The sequence below is a fragment of the Mytilus edulis genome, chromosome 3, assembly GCF_963676685.1.
Source record: "Mytilus edulis chromosome 3, xbMytEdul2.2, whole genome shotgun sequence".
NCBI lineage: Eukaryota > Metazoa > Mollusca > Bivalvia > Mytilida > Mytilidae > Mytilus > Mytilus edulis.
In genome coordinates, this window is record NC_092346.1 from 74,276,302 (window position 1) to 74,297,941 (window position 21,640).

The 21,640-nt window shown below is 32.0% G+C and overlaps 1 protein-coding gene across 1 annotated transcript in view; it reads left to right on the forward strand.

Moving 5' to 3' along the window:
• The window catches only part of LOC139517426 (protein O-mannosyl-transferase 2-like), a 33,583-nt gene extending 19,850 nt beyond the window's left edge, over window positions 1-13,733 (forward strand). Inside the window, exons 15-20 of the mRNA XM_071308433.1 lie at window positions 760-836; window positions 1,394-1,465; window positions 3,728-3,884; window positions 6,265-6,405; window positions 6,911-7,022; window positions 12,882-13,733. Of these exons, the coding sequence (XP_071164534.1) occupies window positions 760-836; window positions 1,394-1,465; window positions 3,728-3,884; window positions 6,265-6,405; window positions 6,911-7,022; window positions 12,882-12,987 (665 nt within the window). The 3' untranslated portion in view covers window positions 12,988-13,733. The remainder of the gene's footprint in view (window positions 1-759; window positions 837-1,393; window positions 1,466-3,727; window positions 3,885-6,264; window positions 6,406-6,910; window positions 7,023-12,881) is intronic.
• The last annotated feature ends 7,907 nt before the right edge of the window (window positions 13,734-21,640 follow it).

Here is a 21,640-nt window from a genome sequence, read left to right on the forward strand (position 1 = left end):
TAGCAAGAAATCTTCAATTGCACAGTATTGTGCAATAGCAAATATTTTCAATTGCACAGTATTATGCAATAGCAAGAAATATCTAATTGCACAATAATGTGCAATAGCAAGAAATTTTCAATTGGAGTTATCTTTCTTTGTCCAGAATAGTAGTTGAATCAACTTAAATCATTGTTTTATACAATATACAATGTATATTCACTTTTACTACCAACTGATAAATTAAAACAATCTTTACCACTCAGTGATTACAAGCACTTTATTTTACATTTTAATATTTTATGATGTATTTAAATGAGTAGTTATTGTTGCAAACTCCATTAGGAATTTGAATTGAGATCAGATGAGAAGGGAAAGGGAGATGTGAAAAAAAAATGGGGGGGGGGGGTTAAATTTTTCTCATTTCAGATTTCATAAATAAAAAGAAAATTTCTTCAAACATTTTTTTGAGAGGATTAATATTCAACAGCATAGTGAATTGCTCAAAGGCAAAAAAAATATTTTAAGTTCATTAGACCACATTCATTCTGTGTCAGAAACCTATGCTGCGTCAACTATTTAATCACAATCCAAATTTTGAGCAATCCAGCTTAAATGTTGTGTCCATACTTGCCCCAACTGTTCAGGGTTCAACCTCTGCGATAGTATATAGCTGCGCCCTGCGGAGCATCTGGTTTATCATTCTCATCTTATTATTAAATTTAATTAACTGGACAAAAAGTTTGATGACTTAAAATGTACTGTTTGTTTTTGTTTCAGTACCTAATGCCAGTTTTGAGTTATATTCCCCAAGCTTCTTGGAAAGGTTCATTGAAAGTCATGCAGTCATGACACAAGTATGTATAAAATATTTATTTAACAAGATTGAAAAGAAGAAGACACAGTTTTATCTTACAATGCATACAGATTTTGAAAGTCTTTTAATTTCTCAAGTAAATATTTTGAAGACATAAACTGAAAAAAAATAAACTGACAAAGAACCAAGTCAATATACTAGTGTTGCTGGAACAGCACAGTGCCATGTATATGAAAGGGAGGTAATTTATATTATTTTCATATCCAGAATCTTTTCAATTCATTTTTCAGAAACAAATTGTTTGCACAAATGATTAACATATTTGGGTTTTCTGATTGAAAAAAAGAATTATGATAATACACTAGTTGAATAAACTTGACATCTTTCATAGATAGCACTACCCAATAATACCACGTATGCTAATATCACATTAGAAGAATTTACAGATCTAGCTTAAGTTTCATTCCTGTTGAGCAATATTTGACAAAGGTGTGTCCTATTTGGTATAGAAAAGTTTTGATGCTATTAATTGTTGTTAGATAAGAGACGTGTATTTGTTTATATTTGTGTATGATATTCAGTCCTTTTATTTTTAAGGGTAACAGTGGACTGAAACCAAAGGAAGGGGAAATAACATCTAGACCATGGCAGTGGCCTATAAATTACAGAGTAAGTGGTGCTAGTATATATACTTGAAGACTTGATATGGTTATTAAAACCTCTGAGGACTATTATTTTTGTCGAGCCTTAAACTTTAGTAAAAAAATGTGAGACATGACTATCCTACATTCCGGCAGCTGCAGCAGCAGCGGCGGCCACAAATATTTACTCTGTGGTTAAAGTTTTTGAAATTTTAATAACTTTCTTAAACTATCCTGGATTTGTATTGATCTCGGACAGAAGCTTGTCTATGATCATAACCTAGTATCTGGAAGAAAATTTTGTAAAAATAAAATTCCATTTTCCGTATTTGACTTATAAATGGACTTAGTTTTTCTGCCAGGAAAAATAACATTCACTCTGTGGTTAAAGTTTTTTAAATTTTAATAACTTTCTTAAACTATCCTGGATTTGTATTGATCTCGGACAGAAGCTTGTCTATGATCATAACCTAGTATCTGGAAGAAAATTTTGTAAAAATAAAATTCCATTTTCCGTATTTGACTTATAAATGGACTTAGTTTTTCTGCCAGGAAAAATAACATTCACTCTGTGGTTAAAGTTTTTTAAATTTTAATAACTTTCTTAAACTATCCTGGATTTGTATTGATCTCGGACAGAAGCTTGTCTATGATCATAACCTAGTATCTGGAAGAAAATTTTGTAAAAATAAAATTCCATTTTCCGTATTTGACTTATAAATGGACTTAGTTTTTCTGCCAGGAAAAATAACATTCACTCTGTGGTTAAAGTTTTTTAAATTTTAATAACTTTCTTAAACTATCCTGGATTTTTACCAAACTTGGACAAAAGCTTGATTATAATCATAAGATAGTATCCAAAAATAAATTTTGTAAAAATAAAATTCTATTTTTTCTGTATTTTACTTATAAATGGGCTTAGTTTTTCTGCCAGGAAACCTTACATTAACTCTGTGGTTAAAGTTTTTAAAATTTTAATAACTTTCTTAAACTATCCTGGGTTTGTACCAAACTTGGACAGAAACAACACATTCACTCTGTGGTTTAAGTTTAAAATTTCCATTACTTTCTTATACTATTTTTAATTTGTACCAAACTTGGACAGAAGCTTGTTTATGATCTAAAGCTAGTATCTAGAAGGAAATTTGGCTAAAATTTTGAACCTGTGCATCTGTATTTTACTTATAAATGGACTTAGTTTTTCTTCCAGTTAACAAGTACAGTCTGCAGTTAAAGTTTTTAAAACATTTATTAGATTCATAAACTATCCTGGATTTTTACCAAACTTGGACAGAAGCTTCTTAAAATCAAAAGATAGTATCAAGAGGAATATTTTTATTGATATTTTTTCTCATTTTTGTTGAGTCTGCGATTAACAGCAAAAGTAGGCGAGACACTGAGTTTGACAATTTTTTTTTCTTTTGGTTGAATTATTTTCTGAATGAAATCTTATTTCTTTTGACTATTATATAATTAATGCATTGATCCCTTTGCAGCTAGATATGTTAAGATTGGTTGATTAAATTTAGGTGTTTAACACCACTTTCGGTACTATTGGACTATTTCCTGGTGGCTATTTTTTATTGAAGGCAGCCAGAGAGAACTACTGACCTTTGGAAAGAAAAACTGGCAATTCTTATCATATAAGATTTTGTGTCAAAAGCAAATCACAATCCTAGTGTTAACAGTGTAGTGAGACAGATAATGAACTACCTCGACCAATGGGCTACTGAAGCCCCCTCAATTGAAACAGATAATGAACTACCTCGACCAATGGGCTACTGAAGCCCCCTCAATTGAGACAGATAATGAACTACCTCGACCAATGGGCTACTGAAGCTCCCTCAATTGAGACAGATAATGAACTACCTCGACCAATGGGCTACTGAAGCCCCCTCAATTGAGACAGATAATGAACTACCTCGACCAATGTGCTACTGAAGCCCCCTCAATTGAGACAGATAATGAACTACCTCGACCAATGGGCTACTGAAGCCCCCTCAATTGAGACAGATAATGAACTACCTCGACCAATGGGCTACTGAAGCCCCCTCAATTGAGACAGATAATGAACTACCTCGACCAATGTGCTACTGAAGCCCCCTCAATTGAGACAGATAATGAACTACCTCGACCAATGGGCTACTGAAGCCCCCTCAATTGCAAATAAAGGATATTTTAAGATAAGTTAAGTGCTTACATAATTTTGTGTAAACATCATAACAAGGGCATTTTTTTTGTGATCACTTCTGTGTTATAATATTTGTCAAATATTTTTATTCTTTTTTAGGGACAGATATTTTCAGGAAAAGATCACAGAATTTACCTATTAGGAAACCCTGTGATATTTTGGGGTTGTCTAGGATTAACTTTTGTGTTCATAATTGCATATGCTATTGATACAGTCAAATCAAGGAGAGGTTTGAGGAATAATAAATACTGGAGAGGTAATATTATGCTAAATGTTCTAAGCAAAGTTTCACCTCATTGTTTTTTTAAAGATTTTAGAATATTACAGTTAGATTATTGAGAATGAAAATGGACATAATGATAATATCATGTTTGGTTTTTGTAAATTGTTTTGTTATTTATTAGGCTGTTAGTTTTCTCAATTGAATAGTTTCAAAATTTTTCTTTTCTGGGCCATTTAAAGCTGACTATGGGTGCAATCAACAGTTTTTTTCTATGACGTCATATTTTGAGGGACCATGTATAAGTGACCCTTAGTGGTGGACTGATTAATAAAGATACTTGTATAAAACTAGATATCACTGGAATCAGAATGTTCTCTAGTTTATAATGGAATAAAAAAAAAGTGTACTTTTAATAGTATAAAAAAGTTTTATCCAGAGAAACTGGGAAAAACATAATTTAAGCTTAAAAAAACTGAAATCAGGTCATGTGCACACCCCTGAAGACATGATACCTGCACATTTTTTAATAATCAAAGTTGTATGAATTTCATAGATTTTTACCTGGTCTTTCAAAAAATTCATGCTTCAGGGTACGCTCGCCTGCTCCGAAAAGAGCTACAGTGGCTGCAAATAAGTTTTCAATTTTCACTGCCAAAAAAACAGACTGTTTACAGTGTTGTCTCCCCTCAAAACATGTATATTTAATCTAATTTTTAAAATTATTTTAATCATTCAACCTGCTTTAATTGAAGTTAATTAACATATATCTTTACAACCAAATACAAAAAACATGATACATTTTCACCAATTATGTTGATAAAAAGGGACTTCCCTCCATGTCTATTTTTACTTGGGGAATAACCCCTAGTTTTTTTATACGAAACTGTTTATAGCACCCTATAGGATACATATTTTTCTCATTGTTTAAGGACGCACGTTTGCCTATAGCTGCTAACATCCACCTCATTTGAACTTTGGTAATCATACCAAATGTCCTTATTTTTATATACTGTGGATTCATTTATTTTGTGGGTAACAATTTTTGTGGTTATGGAAAACTTGCATTTTCGTGGATTTTTGATATATCGTTGTTTTCCAAAAATCTGCATTTGATCATAGAGCAAATTTGCAATTTGTTGAACATTTAAATGCATGGTTTTTCTGTACCAACAAAATCCACGAAAAAAATTGGTATCCAACGAATAATAATGCATCCACAGTAATAAATTCTATATAAATTTGAAAGCAGTCAGATAATTTTGTGTGCATATTCATATTTATGTTATATATTTGATGTCAAAATTCATCAATATCTGGTGCAAAGATACACATCAAGATGATCTTTTAACTTGAAACTTATGAAAGTCAACCCTATATTAATTTGAATACTTTAAACGAACCAAGCATGTTGAAACATGTTTTCGTTGGTAACATAAATTTCTAGTATAAATATGATAAAGTTTTGCATTATATAAAAATATGTATTTCTTTTTATACGACTCAAAAAAAAAATTGTATGATGTTGTCGCCTGCGTCATTGTTCGAAGACACATTGGTTTCCGGACAATAACTTTATTTTAAGTGAATGGATCTCTTCGAAATTATTTAAGAAGGTTCAATACCAAAAAAAGGAAGGTGGAGATTGATATTGGGGATGATGGTCCCAACAGTTTAGGAATTAGGGGTCCAAAGGGGCCCAAAACGCATTTTTCTAGTGTCAGGATAATAACTTGTGTATAAGTATTTAGATTGCTCTGACATTGTACCACGGTACAATACCACAAGTAGAAGGTTGGGATTCATTTAAGGGATTATGGGGCTAACAGTTTAGGAATCAAGGGCCAAAAAGGGGCCAAAAACAAGCATTTTCCTAGTTTCCAGACAATAACTGGGTAAATGTATGGATCTCTCTGACATTGTACCACAAGATTCCATTTAACAAAGGGAAAGCTGAGATTGAGTTTGGGGTTAATTGCACCAAACATATAGGAATAAGTGGCCAAAAAAGGGCCAATAAGTATATGAATCTCTGTGAAATTGTACTACAAGGTTCCATACTATAAAGGAAAAACTGGGATTGTGTTTTGGGGTCATGGCTTGAAAGGGGGTTTCAAACAAGTAGGGGGGGGGGGGGATTTTTCAAATTATGGATTTTTGAAAAGTTTCAAGAAGAAATCTTCAATTGCACAGTATTGCGCAATAAATTTGTAAGATCTTTGACCACATTTATTTTGTCAAACCTATATTATCTCAAAATTTTGATCACAATCCAAATTCAGACAGTATCAAGCTTAAATATTGTGTCCAAATTTGTCCCAACTGTTCAGGGTTCAACCTCTGCAGTCGTATTGGGCTGTGAAGCATTTTATTATGCTTTGATAGTGAAGTTTAATGAGTTTTTTTGATATTTCAGCTTATAAAGATAGAATGTTTAGTGCTGGATGGTGGTTATTTTTAGGCTGGATGCTTCATTACTTTCCATTCTGGCCAATGACTAGAGTTTTATACTTCCATCATTATTTCCCAGCATTCCTATTTAGTGCCATGTTGTCAGGTAATTAATATTTACAACAACTCAGTAACACTTATTAATATAAAGTGAAAAATTTATTTGGAAATCAGAAACACAGTAAAATGTATAAGATTATGACGAACAAAGTCAGAAAACAAATTTTGAAGATCAAGGATCAGGAATTTTTTCGTGTGATTTTTGTCCTTTGTTCATTTGAAAGTCAAGGTCATTTATTTATATTTACTGTCAACAAACTTCATCCAGGAAGTCAAGACATAAAGATACCTTTTTCAACCATCTTGCTGCAGAATGTAGGAAGTTCTATACCTATTTTGAAAAAAAGAATTAAGTGTAATTTATAGGATGCAACCATTTAAAACTGCAATGATTTTGATAAATTGAAATTGCAAATTTCTTGGAAATAAACCTGTTTCTAATGGATTATGAATTCTGAATGAATTTCTGATTTACACTTTACTTTTGTTGATATGATGAAATACAGATTACCTTGTTAAGTTTTACTTTAGATGTATGTATTGTTTTGTAGGTGTTGTTCTAGACTACATCTTGACATGGTGTTGTATAAGTGTACCAGAACAGTTTTCCCTTATTGTATTCCAAGGTTGTATAGCAGCTATATTTGCTGTCTTATGTTGGAGGTATGTTATTCACTTTCTTAATATCACTGTGTTTAATGAATACAGAACCTTGCAAAAAAATGTGAACAGATATTTTGCTTTTGATGTTTAAAAGTAATCTGACTTATCCGCAATCTGTTACGTAAAGCTCACATTTTTATGCCCCATTTTTTAGCATAGTGTTTTTTGGTATGTGCATCCAATCGTTAGTTCGTGCATCCATTCATTCGTCCATTCATCCATCTGTCCCGCTTCAGGTTGAGTTTTTGGTCAAGGTAATTTTTGATGATGTTGAAGTCCAATCAACTTGACTCTTAGTACACATGTTCGCTATGATATGATCTTTATAATTTTAATGCCAGATTAAGTTTGATCCAAATTTCATGGTCCACTGAACATAGAAAAAGAACTATGGACACATTCTTGCTTATAGGCTTGTATGCAGACTTTGGCATACAATGATTTAAAATATCAACAAAAATTGGTACCTACGAAAATAATGAATCTGCTTAAGTTTCTGTAGATCACAACTTCAAGTTTGAAAGGTGGCACTGCAAGGAGATACAAAATGACATGATCTTTACATCAAACTGTCTATGCCTGAAATTAAATTTTTTGCATGACCATAATCACTGATCCCTGAAGTAGGTTGCACAATTTTTTGGATATAATTTTGTTCCAAGTAGTTTAAATCTTTGTTTATTTATATCATGATGAAGTTAAATTTCATACTTTAAAACAAAAATTTAGTGATCATGAAAAAATCATAATTTTCTCAAAAGATTAATAGTTGGCATTACTTTTGTTTAGAAACATGTTAGGACTATTTATGTAAAATAGGTGGAAATTATCCTTATATTGTGATGTTATAATCACTAGAACAGAGCCTTGTCAGATGCTTGTAAAAAAGGCATGGGCACAGGATCTGTATTTTAACCTGATTTTTAATATCTGAATATACAATGAAATTCAATTTTGTTAAAGATATCTTCCATTGATAACCTAATCATAAGCTAAATTAATGAAAGCAATTTTTTTTTAAAGGGGCACTAGCTGTCAAATTCATGTTCACTGATTTGACTAAAATCTCATCATATTTGAACTAACTAAAACGTATCTCAAAATTACAAAAAGTCTGAAATAAACAATTAACAATGGATGGACTCAATAATATGTACCAATATTCTGTTTGTATTTTTGACTAGACACCATCTGAGTAACCATGTAGATGACCTTGGAAGAATGCTGACGGTCATATAACTTGATATAAATTATATATAGATAGCGACCACATGCAATCTATATTTTTCTATATGTTTGATTTCATGTTCTAGGTTCAAAAAATTGTTTATCATAATTTTTACCTGTATACGAATGATTTATTTGTGAGTCAAATCAGTCAACTAAATAGTTCGTCCTTGTTTCACTTTTAATGTTAACATTTTTTTCCTTTTGAATGCTGTATATGAGGGTTACCCATCTCCAGCTAAGGGGTTAAATTGAAGGTCACACAAATACAGATTCGATAAGGTCGAGCTTGCAAGTATATGTTTCATCAGCAATGATTCTTAGCTTATTTTGACAAAATTGAGCCAAATTGGCTGATAAAAGCAAGTGATGATTTCACTATTTCACTTCATTGATAATTGAAAATATATATCTTGTAATAAATGCCCCTTTAATAAAAGAAAGGTTATGCTATTTATGTGTTTTTATTAGCTCAACACATATATTAGGTTCATCTCATGTGAGCTATTGTTATTGCTTGGCATCTGTTGTCATTGTGCGTCTATCCCCATCATACACTTTCAAATATATTCTCTGAAACTACATAGCCAATTTTGAAACTTTGAAACAGATTGTGTGTTCTCAACAAATGTTTATTTTATGAAAACATGTCTACCTTTAGGTAAAACTAGAAGATAGGGGTTAAAGCAGGTTTTGCCTAATATTTCAAATACTAAAGCAGTTAGGGGAACTCTGGTGAATCTACACATTGAAATTTTCATGTTAATGAGACAAACCATTTGGACAAATTTTTCTCTGTGTTTTCTGCATGAATACTATAGTAGATAGACAGAAATTTTAAATTGCAAATTACCAGCACAATCTACAAATAGATGAACTTTGATTAAAAGAAATCCAGCTTACTCATTAAAGGAGTAATTTTACTCACAAATGAAAATTTTCAGGCCTTTTTTTTTTTTAGGTTGTTTGCCTTTAATAATTGTCACCCATATTTGTTTTCACCACAATATTGAAAACTAGATTTATAACCGTCTGTTATTCCGTCTGACTGTCCAACTGCCTGAAATAGTGTAGTTTTCTTGCCTTCTATGATATGAAAGGGAATAATTTTCTATGAGGTCAGCAGCTTGAAAATATTCAGATGTAGTGAGTGAGAGTTTTTGTAGTCATACCTTTTTTGCTGATAGTTTAAAATTTTAAAACACTCATTGTACATGGACAAATTCTGTAAAGCTTCTCTTTGCTTCAATTGAACGAAATGATTTTATATTAAGTTTGTAGATTGAGAAAGTTGTGTTGTAGTGTTTTTCATTCCCCATAATGACCAGCATAAGCAAAGATTGCATGAAGTGTTACCCTTGACAATTCTTCCATCATTCCATCTGTCCATCTTTATGTCCGTCTGTCCATCTCATTTTGGTTTAATTTAAGTTTTCCTCATTCAAATTTTATAAAACTGGTGTACAATGCTAAGAACCAAACTCTCAGACAGAGTTCAAATTTGGGCAGTGAATCACTTACCATTCTAGAGTTGTACCTCATTTTAGATTGGAAAATTGCTAATTTATTGGTTTTTACACTTTTAACTTTATTTCCCTCACCCAAATTTTATGAAACTTTTACACAATGCTAAAAAACACAACACCCAGACAAAGCTTAAATTTTGGAAGTATGTCGTTAACTGTTTTAGAGTCATGCCCTGTTGTAACTTAACTTATTGCAAATTTTTCAGTTTCCACTCTTAACTTAATGTTTGCCTCTTCCGATAAATTCATACACAATGCCATTAATCACAAGTTGACAACACACAGACAGAGTTCAAATTTTGGTAATGAGTCATTTACCTTTCTAGAGTTATGCCCCCTTGATATACATCTGCTGTGCAGCCACTTCCTTTTTGACAATAGTTTGAAATATTAGAATGCTCAGTGTAAAATGAAAAACTCATCAAAGTTTCCAGTCACAGAATTGGTCTCATTATTTACTTTGACATTTAATAAAGTGAGTCCAGTAATTTGTTAAACAGCAGAGAAATGTGCAATAAAAGATTTATCGTTTTTAAAAAAAAAGGACATTTAATAAAGTTTAATAATGTGAAATAGGGTGCTAATTGTTCCTTCTCCTATCTTGTCTATTTTTATGCCCCACCTACGATAGTAGAGGGGCATTATGTTTTCTGGTCTGTGCCTCCGTTCGTCTGTGCGTCCGTCTGTGCGTCCGTCCGTTCGCTTCAGGTTAAAGTTTTTGGTCAAGATATTTTTTGAAGAAGTTGAAGTCCAATCAACTTGAAACTTAGTACACATGTTCCCAATGATATGATCTTTCTAATTTTAATGTCAAATTATAGTTTTGATCCCAATTTCATGGTCTACTGAACATAGAAAATGATAGTGTGAAGTTCAGGTTAAAGTTTTTGGTCAAGGTAGTTTTTGATGAAGTTAAAGTTACATCAACTTGAAACTTAGTACACATGTTCCCTATGATATGATCTTTCTAATTATAATTCCAAATTAAAGTTTTGAGCCCAATTTCATGGTTCAATGAACATAGAAAATGATAGTGCAAGTGGGGCATCCGTGTACTATGGACATATTCTTGTTATTTGAGTTATCTTATTTGAAAGATACATGAAATGAAGCTTGTATGGGCAAATCAACCTTATATATGTAACAACTTTTTTTCATATTCAATATGTTATGTATTTTCAAATAGGCTATTTTCATCATCACTTTGGTTAAAGAGACATGCAAGTTAAGACTGCTTGGAAAGCTATTCTTTTCCCCTTTACAAAACTACCTGTAGTCATATTTGGTATGATATTAACATGTGCAAGATCAAAAGTAAAGAGACCAAGGAGTTTGGGAAATCTAAGCATAATTTCCGTCTGCAGTCATGATCATTTTTGTTTTTTAAATAGGTCGAGAATGAACCCTGACTTTTTGTTAAAATTAGCTATAGTGAAGCACTTGTTAATTTGCCCTACCAAATATTATTTAATTGTTTGGGTTTTTTTTTTTGCAAATATTCCTGTCTAAATTATATATAAGATTTTTGTGGTGCATTACTATGTGTTTTGTAATGTTATACCATGGAAGTATTATATTGATATAATACTTCCATGGTTATACTGATATCTATATTACCTTTAATGTTTTGTAATGTTATACTGATATCTATATTATCTTTAATGTTTTGTAATATTATACTGATATCTATATTATCTTTAATGTTTTGTAATATTATACTGATATCTATATTATCTTTAATGTTTTGTAATATTATACTGATATCTATATTATCTTTAATGTTTCTGAATTTTCATTGATTGAAGACCATGCATTATCACAACCCATTCATCTTTACCCATTAAGGTTTTATTTTATATACATCAAACATGAATAGGATTTATATTGGAAACAGATGTAACTATGCAGACACCAGCTGTAAAATTAACAGGTCGTTCTAATTGATTATTTTATATAACATGTCTATGTTGAAGTTTGAATAAAACATGATGTGTTGTTCTCTTTCAATAAAACACTCTAGATTTTCACACATCAGAAGACACACAGAATTTAATATCCATTTCCCATGTTGTATGTGTAATCAACAGAATTGTCTTGTTTATTTTATAATCAATATTAAACAGTGGAATTTAATGAAATAAAATAATCAATTGTTTACTATACTAAAAGCTTTCAAAATAAATTGACATCACAAATCACATGTGGTTTGAAAATTGATTCCTTTAAATGCTTAGCAAACATTTTTGTTACTAACCAAAGGCTGCCATCAATATTTTTACAGATAATTAATTTTTACATATATATAAACCTATATCACTACTTTGAATTGATTAATTATTTTGATCAGTATGGTGTTGGATATTCAAGGTTTTCCATTGATGGTGTTCTTGTCTGGTTCAATAATAAAAATATTTTCACAGTTAAAGCTATAACAGATATTATTTATTAATGGTTACATACTGTTGCATTCAGTTATTTTTCTCTTTTATCAAATCAGTATGTTTGCAAATAAGGAAGTGTCTATTTAACTCAAAGGTATTTTTGTTTGCTGAAATAAATAGGAATCCATGCTTTGTTTCCATGACAACAACATCCACTAAATCTAACATTTGATATCTGTGGTTAAAATTTATAAAAAATATCAATGGTTTTAGTTCAAGTTCAAACATGTGTAAGTGCATGACAAACATTAGATTTACTATCTACATTAAAGGTGCCTTATAAAATTGGTTTTATTTATTGTGATAAAGGTGCTTTAATGTACATTGTATGTGTGAAGTACATTTCATATCTGTAATTGTTTTGTTGATAGTCCCAAATACTGACAAGGACAACCAAGTTTCAATTGTCTTCTTAAATTAAACTCCTTAAAAATTCTGATATTTTACACTGTGGAAACGCAGGTTAGATGGCTATATGGCTATAGAATTCACCCTTTCAGACCATCTCTCTGTCTGTCTGTCCTTGTGCCTTGGAAGGGCAAATGCTCCTGTGGAATATGAGAAAAATTTCAATCTTTTAATTTGGAGGAATATTATAAATTGTCACTGGAATATTATTTTCTGTTTCAGTAGTTTGATATTTAGCATTTTCTTTTTTTTTTCAGCTTTTACTTGTTTTATCCATTATCTTATGGGATGTATGGTCCATCATCAATGGAAGAGGGAAGTCTATGGAGAAACATCAAATGGATGGAATCCTGGGACTTATAACCAAAGCCAAACAAGCAGACCTCAGATGGAAGATATAGATCATGAATACATATTTTTTTTTAGTATTTTCACATATCATATCAGGTGCAAAATTACACAAGAAAACCCCTTGTAAATCTTTATTTGTTCATTAGATTTTTCTATTTACACATTTATTGTGCTTTGTTATAGTTGAATATTTATATGAGGGGGGATAGGACCTTTATTGGGACTTTGGGATCGAGTGTTTTTAAGCTCGGGATTTCAGGCCTTTCAGGATCCAGGAATTTTTTTTTCAAATTTCAGGATGGAACCTTGGGATTTTCATTTTTTTAAGCCCGGGATTTCGGGATCAGGACCCCTCCCACCCCTCTCTTATATATCTATTTCAAATTATCTTAAAAATGTATCATGAAAAGTTGTCATTGTATAAATCTCCAGATTTTGAAAAATAGTTGTACAAGACTTCTGTTTTCTGATTTCCAGTTTTTGACCAGTTTTGGACCTTTTCTTATGTGGGATTTTGCATTTTTTTGTACAATTAAAAAAAAAGTGACAGTTCTCCACAGAATCTGCCCTGTATAAGCTAAATTTAAAAAATCACATGCAAAGTTTAGATTAATTCCATGTATCCTTGAAATGCACATTTTATACAGGATAACTCATTGGTATTTTATAAACACTGACCAGTACCATTGTGAATAAAGTCCCATAATAGAATACCGGTAGATGATTCTGAATAATAGATGTACACTAGAAAAGAAAAATGTAAAATAAGTTGCATACTATTAAGGAAGTACACCACTAATTCATGGTCCCATTGCTTTCTATGTTAAATTCCTCCGTTTCAAGCAGGCACACCTCTTTTGTTTTAAGATCAAATAAAGTGGCAATCATTTCATGTCAAAGCAACACATTATGGTGTCTTGTACTGAAAAAATCAACATACCTTTAATGGCATTTAAGAAAGAACTGGTTCCCAAAACTTCAGATGTACCAAAACAGGTACTTCAGATCTGACAAACACACAAAATGTACCCTCTTTTTAAAATTTGGTGCAGTTTTTTTAATATTCAAAATCAAAAGTCCAAAAGTGTTTTACAATGATCACCAGTCCTTCAGTTTTCATTTGATACCAAAAATACCTAAATATTCTACATATTATGAAAGTTACACTCATGCGTAGGAGCTATTTTGTGTTAAATATATACTACTTTCTGGTATCTGCTTTCTGGCCGGGTCTGAATTAGTGGTGTTACACCTTAAAAAAGAAACTGGAAAATGTTTAACATTGGAATAGAAAAAGTTCCATACTAGAATAGATTTTTAGCTCACCTGGCCCGAAGGGCCAAGTGAGCTATTCCCATCACTTTGCGTCCGGCGTCGTCGTCCGTCGTCGTTAACTTTTACAAAAATCTTCTCCTCTGAAACTACTGGGCCAAATCAAACCAAACTTAGCCACAATCATCATTGGGGTATCTAGTTTAAAAAATGTGTGGCGTGACCCGGTCAACCAACCAAGATGGCCACCACGGCTAAAAATAGAACATAGGGGTAAAATGCAGTTTTTGGCTTATAACTCAGAAACCAAAGCATTTAGAGCAAATCTGACATGGGGTAAAAATGTTTATCAGGTCAAGATCTATCTGCCCTGAAATTTTCAGATGAATCGGTCAATCGGTTGTTGGGTTGCTGCCCCTGAATTGGTAATTTTGAGGAAATTTTGCTGTTTTTGGTTATTATCTTGAATATTATTATAGATAGAGATAAACTGTAAACAGCAATAATGTTCAGCAAAGTAAGATTTACAAATAAGTCAACATGACCAAAATGGTCAGTTGACCCGTTTAGGAGTTATTGCCCTTTATAGTCAATTTTTAACCATTTTTCGTAAATTAAAGTAATCTTTTACAAAAATCTTCTCCTCTGAAACTACTGGGCCAAATTAATTCAAACTTGGCCACAATCATCTTTGGGGTATCTAGTTTAAAAAAGGTGTGGCGTGACCTGGTCAACCAACCAAGATGGCCGCCACCGCTAAAAATAGAACATAGGGGTAAAATGCAGTTTTTGGCTTATAACTCAAAAACCAAAGCATTTTGAGGAAATCTGACATGGGATAAAAATGTTTATCAGGTCAAGATCTATCTGCCCTGAAATTTTCAGATGAATCGGTCAATCGGTTGTTGGGTTGCTGCCCCTGAATTGGTAATTTTGAGGAAATTTTGCTGTTTTTGGTTATTATCTTGAATATTATTATAGATAGAGATAAATTGTAAACAGCAATAATGTTCAGCAAAGTAAGATCTACAAATAAGTCAACATGACCAAAATGGTCAGTTGACCCCTTTAGGAGTTATTGCCCTTTATAGTCAATCTTTAACCATTTTTCATAAATCTAAGTAATCTTTTACAAAATCTCCACTGAAACTACTAGGCCACAATCATCTTTGGGGTATCTAGTTTGAAAAATGTGTCCGATGACCTGGCCATTCAACCAAGATGGCCGCCACGGCTAAAAATAGAACATAGGGGTAAAATGCAGTTTTTGGCTTATAACTATGAAACCAAAGCATCTAGAGCAAATCTGACAAGAAGTTAAATTGTTAATCAAGTCAATATCTATCTGCCCTGAATTTTTCAGATGAATTGGACAACTGGTTGTTGGGTTGCTGCCCTCCAATTGGTAATTTTTAAAGAAGTTTTGCCGTTTTTGGTTATCTTGAATACTATTATAGATAGCGATAAACTGTAAACAGCAATAATGTTCAGCAAAGTAAGATCTACAAATAAGTCAACATGACCTAAATGGTCAATTGACCCCTTAAGGAGTTATTGCCCTTTATAGTCAATTTTTAACAATTTTCATTAATTTGGTAAATTTATGTAAATTTTTACCAAATATAGTCTTCTGTTACTAATGGGCAAAGTTCATTATAGATATAATTGTAAGAAGCAAAATCGTTCAGTAAAGTAAGAACTTCAAACACATCACCATCACCAAAATACAATTTTGTCATGAATCCATTTGTGTCCTTTGTTTAATATGCACATAGACCAAGGTGAGCGACACAGGCTCTTTAGAGCCTCTAGTTTTAAGTTGTCCACTATAATAGTAAATTGTGATAAATTGCACACTAGAAAAAGTAATTGTTAAAAAAACCTTGTGTTCCACGCAAGAAAAGAAATTGTTATTAAGTTTTGGGTAACATATTACTCATAATATAGGTTGTGCAAGAAAGCAAGAATAAGTGGAGTAAATAGAATGTAAATAATATGTTTTATATATGCTAAATAAATTGATGTATATGGATTTACATAATTTGTTTTCCAATTCATCTTCACTAGTTGGTTATTATGATCATCCATGGGTTGACAGAGGGCAATTTTATTATGTTTCTGTAATAAAGTAGTTTTTTTCTGGCTAAAGAGGTGGACTGTGATATTAGCATTTATATTTTATTACATGTACCATCTTTCTTTGAAATTGTTTTAATGACCTTGTAGCACAAAGAAAAATTTATCTCGAGAACCTTTTAATTCCTAAATAGTCTCTTTTTGTAGTCCAGAAATGATCTGTCCCTAAGGTTGAAAGGGGCATGACCCTAAAGAAAATTGATCTTTTCGTGTTTAATGACCATATCTTTTTTTTTTAATCTTAGGGGAGTGCACACCATGTTAAACTCTGAACCCCCTCCCCCTTACTTCAATTGGCCCCAGTTAGTTATATTATCACTTCGTGCACTATTAGAAGAAACTGTTTATACTTGGAAAGATAGAAAAATAGTTTATCTAGAGTGTTTCAAAGTTCAACATATGTGTTTACATTGATTAAGGAAGCAACAAAGATCACAAAGATTAATGTCGTTCATACCTTGTGACAGCCCCTACACAATAGATCAATTAGTTAGTTAATATATATGCTTTTGATAATCAGAATGTAATTATTTGTTGTTAAGAAGTCACAATTATGTACTGTGAAGTTTCGCATTACAGTTTTTTCAGTTATGTATGCTACAATGTCAATACTCACTGTACTTATTAAAAAAGATGTTTAATATAGATCTTAAATCTATAATTTTGTGATATAATATATGATTCTTTTCAATATATCCATACTTATTCACCTCTTTAGAAATTGTAATGCTAGAAAAGAAATTTTGCTCTTGAACTATAGGTGTTAAGAATTAATTGATTTATTTATTGATTATTGTTAAAGAAAAACAAAATTTATCCACTGTTCTTTGATTTTGTTGACATTTATGTAAAAAACAAAACAGAGAAACTGAGAAAACCTTTTAAGCCTCAATAGGTTTTTTAATTTATCCATAATTGCCACAGATCTCTGAATCCCGAACGTATTCAAAGTTGAAAAAAAAATATCTGTCCAAAAAACAATATGATTTACTGGATTGTAAAAATAATCTTGTGAATTTATGTGTAATTGTTCCATACATCTGGCTACAATGACATTTTTTTATGATATTTTTAACTGGTTTTCTGAAGGAAATAAACAGTTATTAATTTTGTGAAGTATGGGGGTGGTTGCCGATCGGTGTACATGTTCAACTGACCTTGACCTCCTTTAATAGTTCATCCAATGGACAATGTTAGGTGTGAGTTTAGGTCAGTTTTTCAAAATCTAATAGTACAGGTCAGCTATGTATGGTGTATGGAACTAATGTAATGTGAACATGTTGGTGTAGCCAGTATCATCTAACCTTGACCTCATTTTCATGGTTCATTGGTCAATGATTGATTGATTGATTGTTGGTTGCTTTACGCCGCATTAGCACAAAACATTGGTCAATGATAAGTTTTTGTAATTTTGTCAGTTTATTAGATAATACAAGCAACAAGTAACCTATATTTCTTGCACTGGCGTAGCACACGGTACGGTTGGTACGGTTCCGACCGTACCAATTTTTACTGCAGGTACGGAAAACCGTACCAAAAAAATCAAAATATTAAAAAAAAAATATGCTAGAATAGTATGCAAACTTCCATACAATAAATGTTTTACATTTACCCCTGCCTGTTTTCTTAAAGAAAGACGTTAAAAGTACTGAGCATGCAGTACCGTAATCAGTTTATTGATTACCAATTAATGATTAATTAATGAAATTGTTAAAGATGCTGTTGCGGGTAATGTTGGGTGTTGTTATTGGTTCATGTGCCAATCTGACACAGACTGAATAAACTGAAACGGATGGATAATCTGAAGAATGCTATAGCCAGCAACAATCGCCAGCTAATTCGGAAAATCTCCACATGATGTTACTAGCTCTTTAAGTTTAACGCATCAGTTTGGAAACATTTTCAAGGCCGAAGAAGCCAGCAGTTTTTTTTTTTGATTAATTGTTGCAAGTTTTGATTCCAGATGATGTAGATATAAACCTCAAAACAATTGGAAATAGTAATATTATTGTTTGCACAATGCCATATCCTTAGGTTTGCAGGTAAACGATATATGTAATGATTTCACTCGTTTTTTTTTTAATAAAACCACCACAAGTCAAGTTCAAAATCAGTTGATTGATTGTTTATTTTCTTAACGTACAGTTGCAAATATTTCGAGCATAATGTCAATTGAAATCAGAGGTGAGGGCTTTTTTTTATAATGTAAGATACCGTATTGCAAAAGGGGATATAATCTTTATCGGGACTCCGGAATTGTTCATTAAAAGTCGGGATTGGTTATGTTCGGGACTTCGTAAGAACTCTAAGGCTTCATACCCCTTTCTGCACTGTGCCTTTCTTTGAGTGCCCTTCCGTAACACAAAACCCGAACAAAAAATCAACATTATTTCACATATCTATACTTCACTAGGAGGCGGTTTTCGTGAGACCGCCGATTTACTCTTTCCATTGTTTATTACAATTATTTAGAAAACCTATAGGAATGGTGTAGAATTTATGTAGAAAATACATTGTATTTTTAAAAAAGAATCGAGATCAAGGGACAAAAGACAAACCAGAGAACAAATAAGACACACAAGGACAACAAACACCATTCAACATTGAAAACTATAACATCAAATTAGAAACACGGACCCCTAAAAAAACTGGTGCAACTAAATGTGCTCCAGAAGCGTAAGCAGGTCCTTCTTGCAAGACAACCGTTGTCCAAAAAATCACGGTAATTGCGACAGGCTCTCTAATAAATGTGCATATGAAAAAATCGTACACAATACATATAAACAAGATACAAATTATCAAGAACACAGTGATTTATTTCAGTTCTTCATCTTGACAGTCGCTGCATGATCATTTAAAATATTTATATCCTACCAGGTCAAGATGACCCCCTAGTGTCGACTTAAGTGAACGTTCACATTAAAACATTTAACATGTTAACCCTGCCGCAATTTTGTGCCTGTCCCAAGTCAGGAACCTCTGGCCTTTGTTTTTCTTGTTTGTTTTCAATTTTAGTTCTTTCGTGTGTTATGGGGTCTAGAAAAGGTTGCATCCCCCAAAACACGTTGTTTCTGCACCGGCAGTCCTATAATAAAAGACTTCTGAGGTTCATATCATTTACACTCAACGTTTTTTATCATGTATTTTTTTTACTATCAATGTTTAACCCGAGTTGGGGTTTGATAGTAAAAAAAAATAGATACTATACGAATTCGGGTTCAACATTGATAATAAAAAAAATCTCCGCTAAAAAACGTTGAATGTAAATGATATGGACCTCGGAAGTCTTATATTATAGGACTACCAGACCGGCCGCAGCTTATCCCATGCATGCAGTGTGTGAGGATTGTCATAGTTTTTTTACCCATTCCCGATCCTCATTCATTTTTCTATTCACTATAGCTCTAAAGTTGCTAGCCGCACTTTGATTGTTTTATTTTAATCATTAAAAATAATAATATTAAGATCTTATAATAAATAAACTGACAGAAATCACTTGTAAATCATGAATTTTGCACAATGATTTGTCGCGAGGTATAGTATGACAGTGTTGTTCTCATTCAACAATCTTGCTATGTAAATGACACAAAAATAGAAAAACTACAAAACCTGCAAGACACAGACATTCATTTTTTTTCAAATTGTCTTGTAAAAAATGCTGCTGCTCAAAAACATTTGTTAGTGCCAGGAAACACTCAGAATGCAGGATTTTAACGCTATAAACGCCAGAGCTTCTGGGGGCCTTGAGCGGCCCCCATATCCCCTGCAGTAATGCAGCCTCGCTATGCGAGGCTGGATGGGCCACTTCGTGTCCCATATGTCTGATTCTAATTTGCAGAAACCGTACCATTATTTTTCGGCATGCTACGCCTATGTCTTGTATGGAATGGCTGTAAGGTCTGGTTCATCTGACCATGACCTCATTATCAAACAACATTGTTAATGATTAATTTATGTGATATTTGTAACAAAACCTTCATGTTTCAGACATTCAACATAAATTCAATAAGTAAAACGGGTATGACATTTTAGCATGTGCACTCTTGTCAAATTTTCATATGTTGATACTGATAATAAAATGGAGGTCAAATCAATATTGTCAATTTTCATTTTTATAGCTCAGAAGTCATGGTCCTTAATACCTTTAAAATTTCACTTTATGTCGTTTTTGTTCAACAACTTATGAATTCATTTTTGCCATTCAAAAGTCATGGTCCTTGATGTTTTGGAATCTTGCACTACGTGTTTTTCCCATGCAATTACTTATGAATCATTCTAAGCATTGGGCTCTAAAAATTTCAATATGCTGTTACTGTTGACGAAATGGAGGTTAAGTTGCATATTGACAATTTTCCTTTTTGTCGTTGAGGAGTTATAGTCCTTGATAGATTGGATTATAGACATAGAATGTTACTGGTCATAAAAACTTAAAAGCATCTTTCAAAATACAGAAAACCAAGTTTGCTGTCAACTTGACAACTCATTCCTTGTTATTAAACATGTTTACCTATAGAACTAGAATTAATCTAATTGTTTTGATTTAGTTAATCACATAGCTATGTGGTTTGACAAGTCTATAAAAAATTCATGACATTGAAACATATTTTGATGTCACTGTTTATGTTGGTCATGGTGTATAATATGTTACATGAAACATTCCACATTAATATAAATATAAATGCACTTTTACATGTATCTCTTGGATTACTTCATAATATTGGCTTGTCAGCAGACAACCTCCTCCCCCCCTTTTTTTTTGAATCCCCTGGATCCACACCTGTACTGTATTTAGAACAAAACTAGCAATGATTTAATATCAAAGTCAAAAGGGGTCTACTGCCTTCTACTCATGACTGATTATAAAGTTATTGTAAATTCAGAATTTATTGCGTGCATTTATTATTGCGATTTTGTCATTTTAGACTTAAATGCAATTTTAATTATTACGATTTTGAGAAAAATCCTGTTTAATTCAAATAAAATATTTCAAAATGCGAGTTTAAATTATTGCGTTTACAATTCTGTCGCTTTTTTTACAATAATAAAAACCTGGCAATAATTTCTGAGTTTACAGTAATTAAATCATAAGGATAGAAGCAAGTTTTTTCCCATATTTAATATCATCCAATCATCCAATCATTCTTCAAATGTTCAATTACATATTGAAAAAGAATAACATAAAAATAAGAATATGAATCTAGTCATGAGGTATATAATATATTGTCATCTGTACATCTTTGCAGTCTTTGGCATTGAG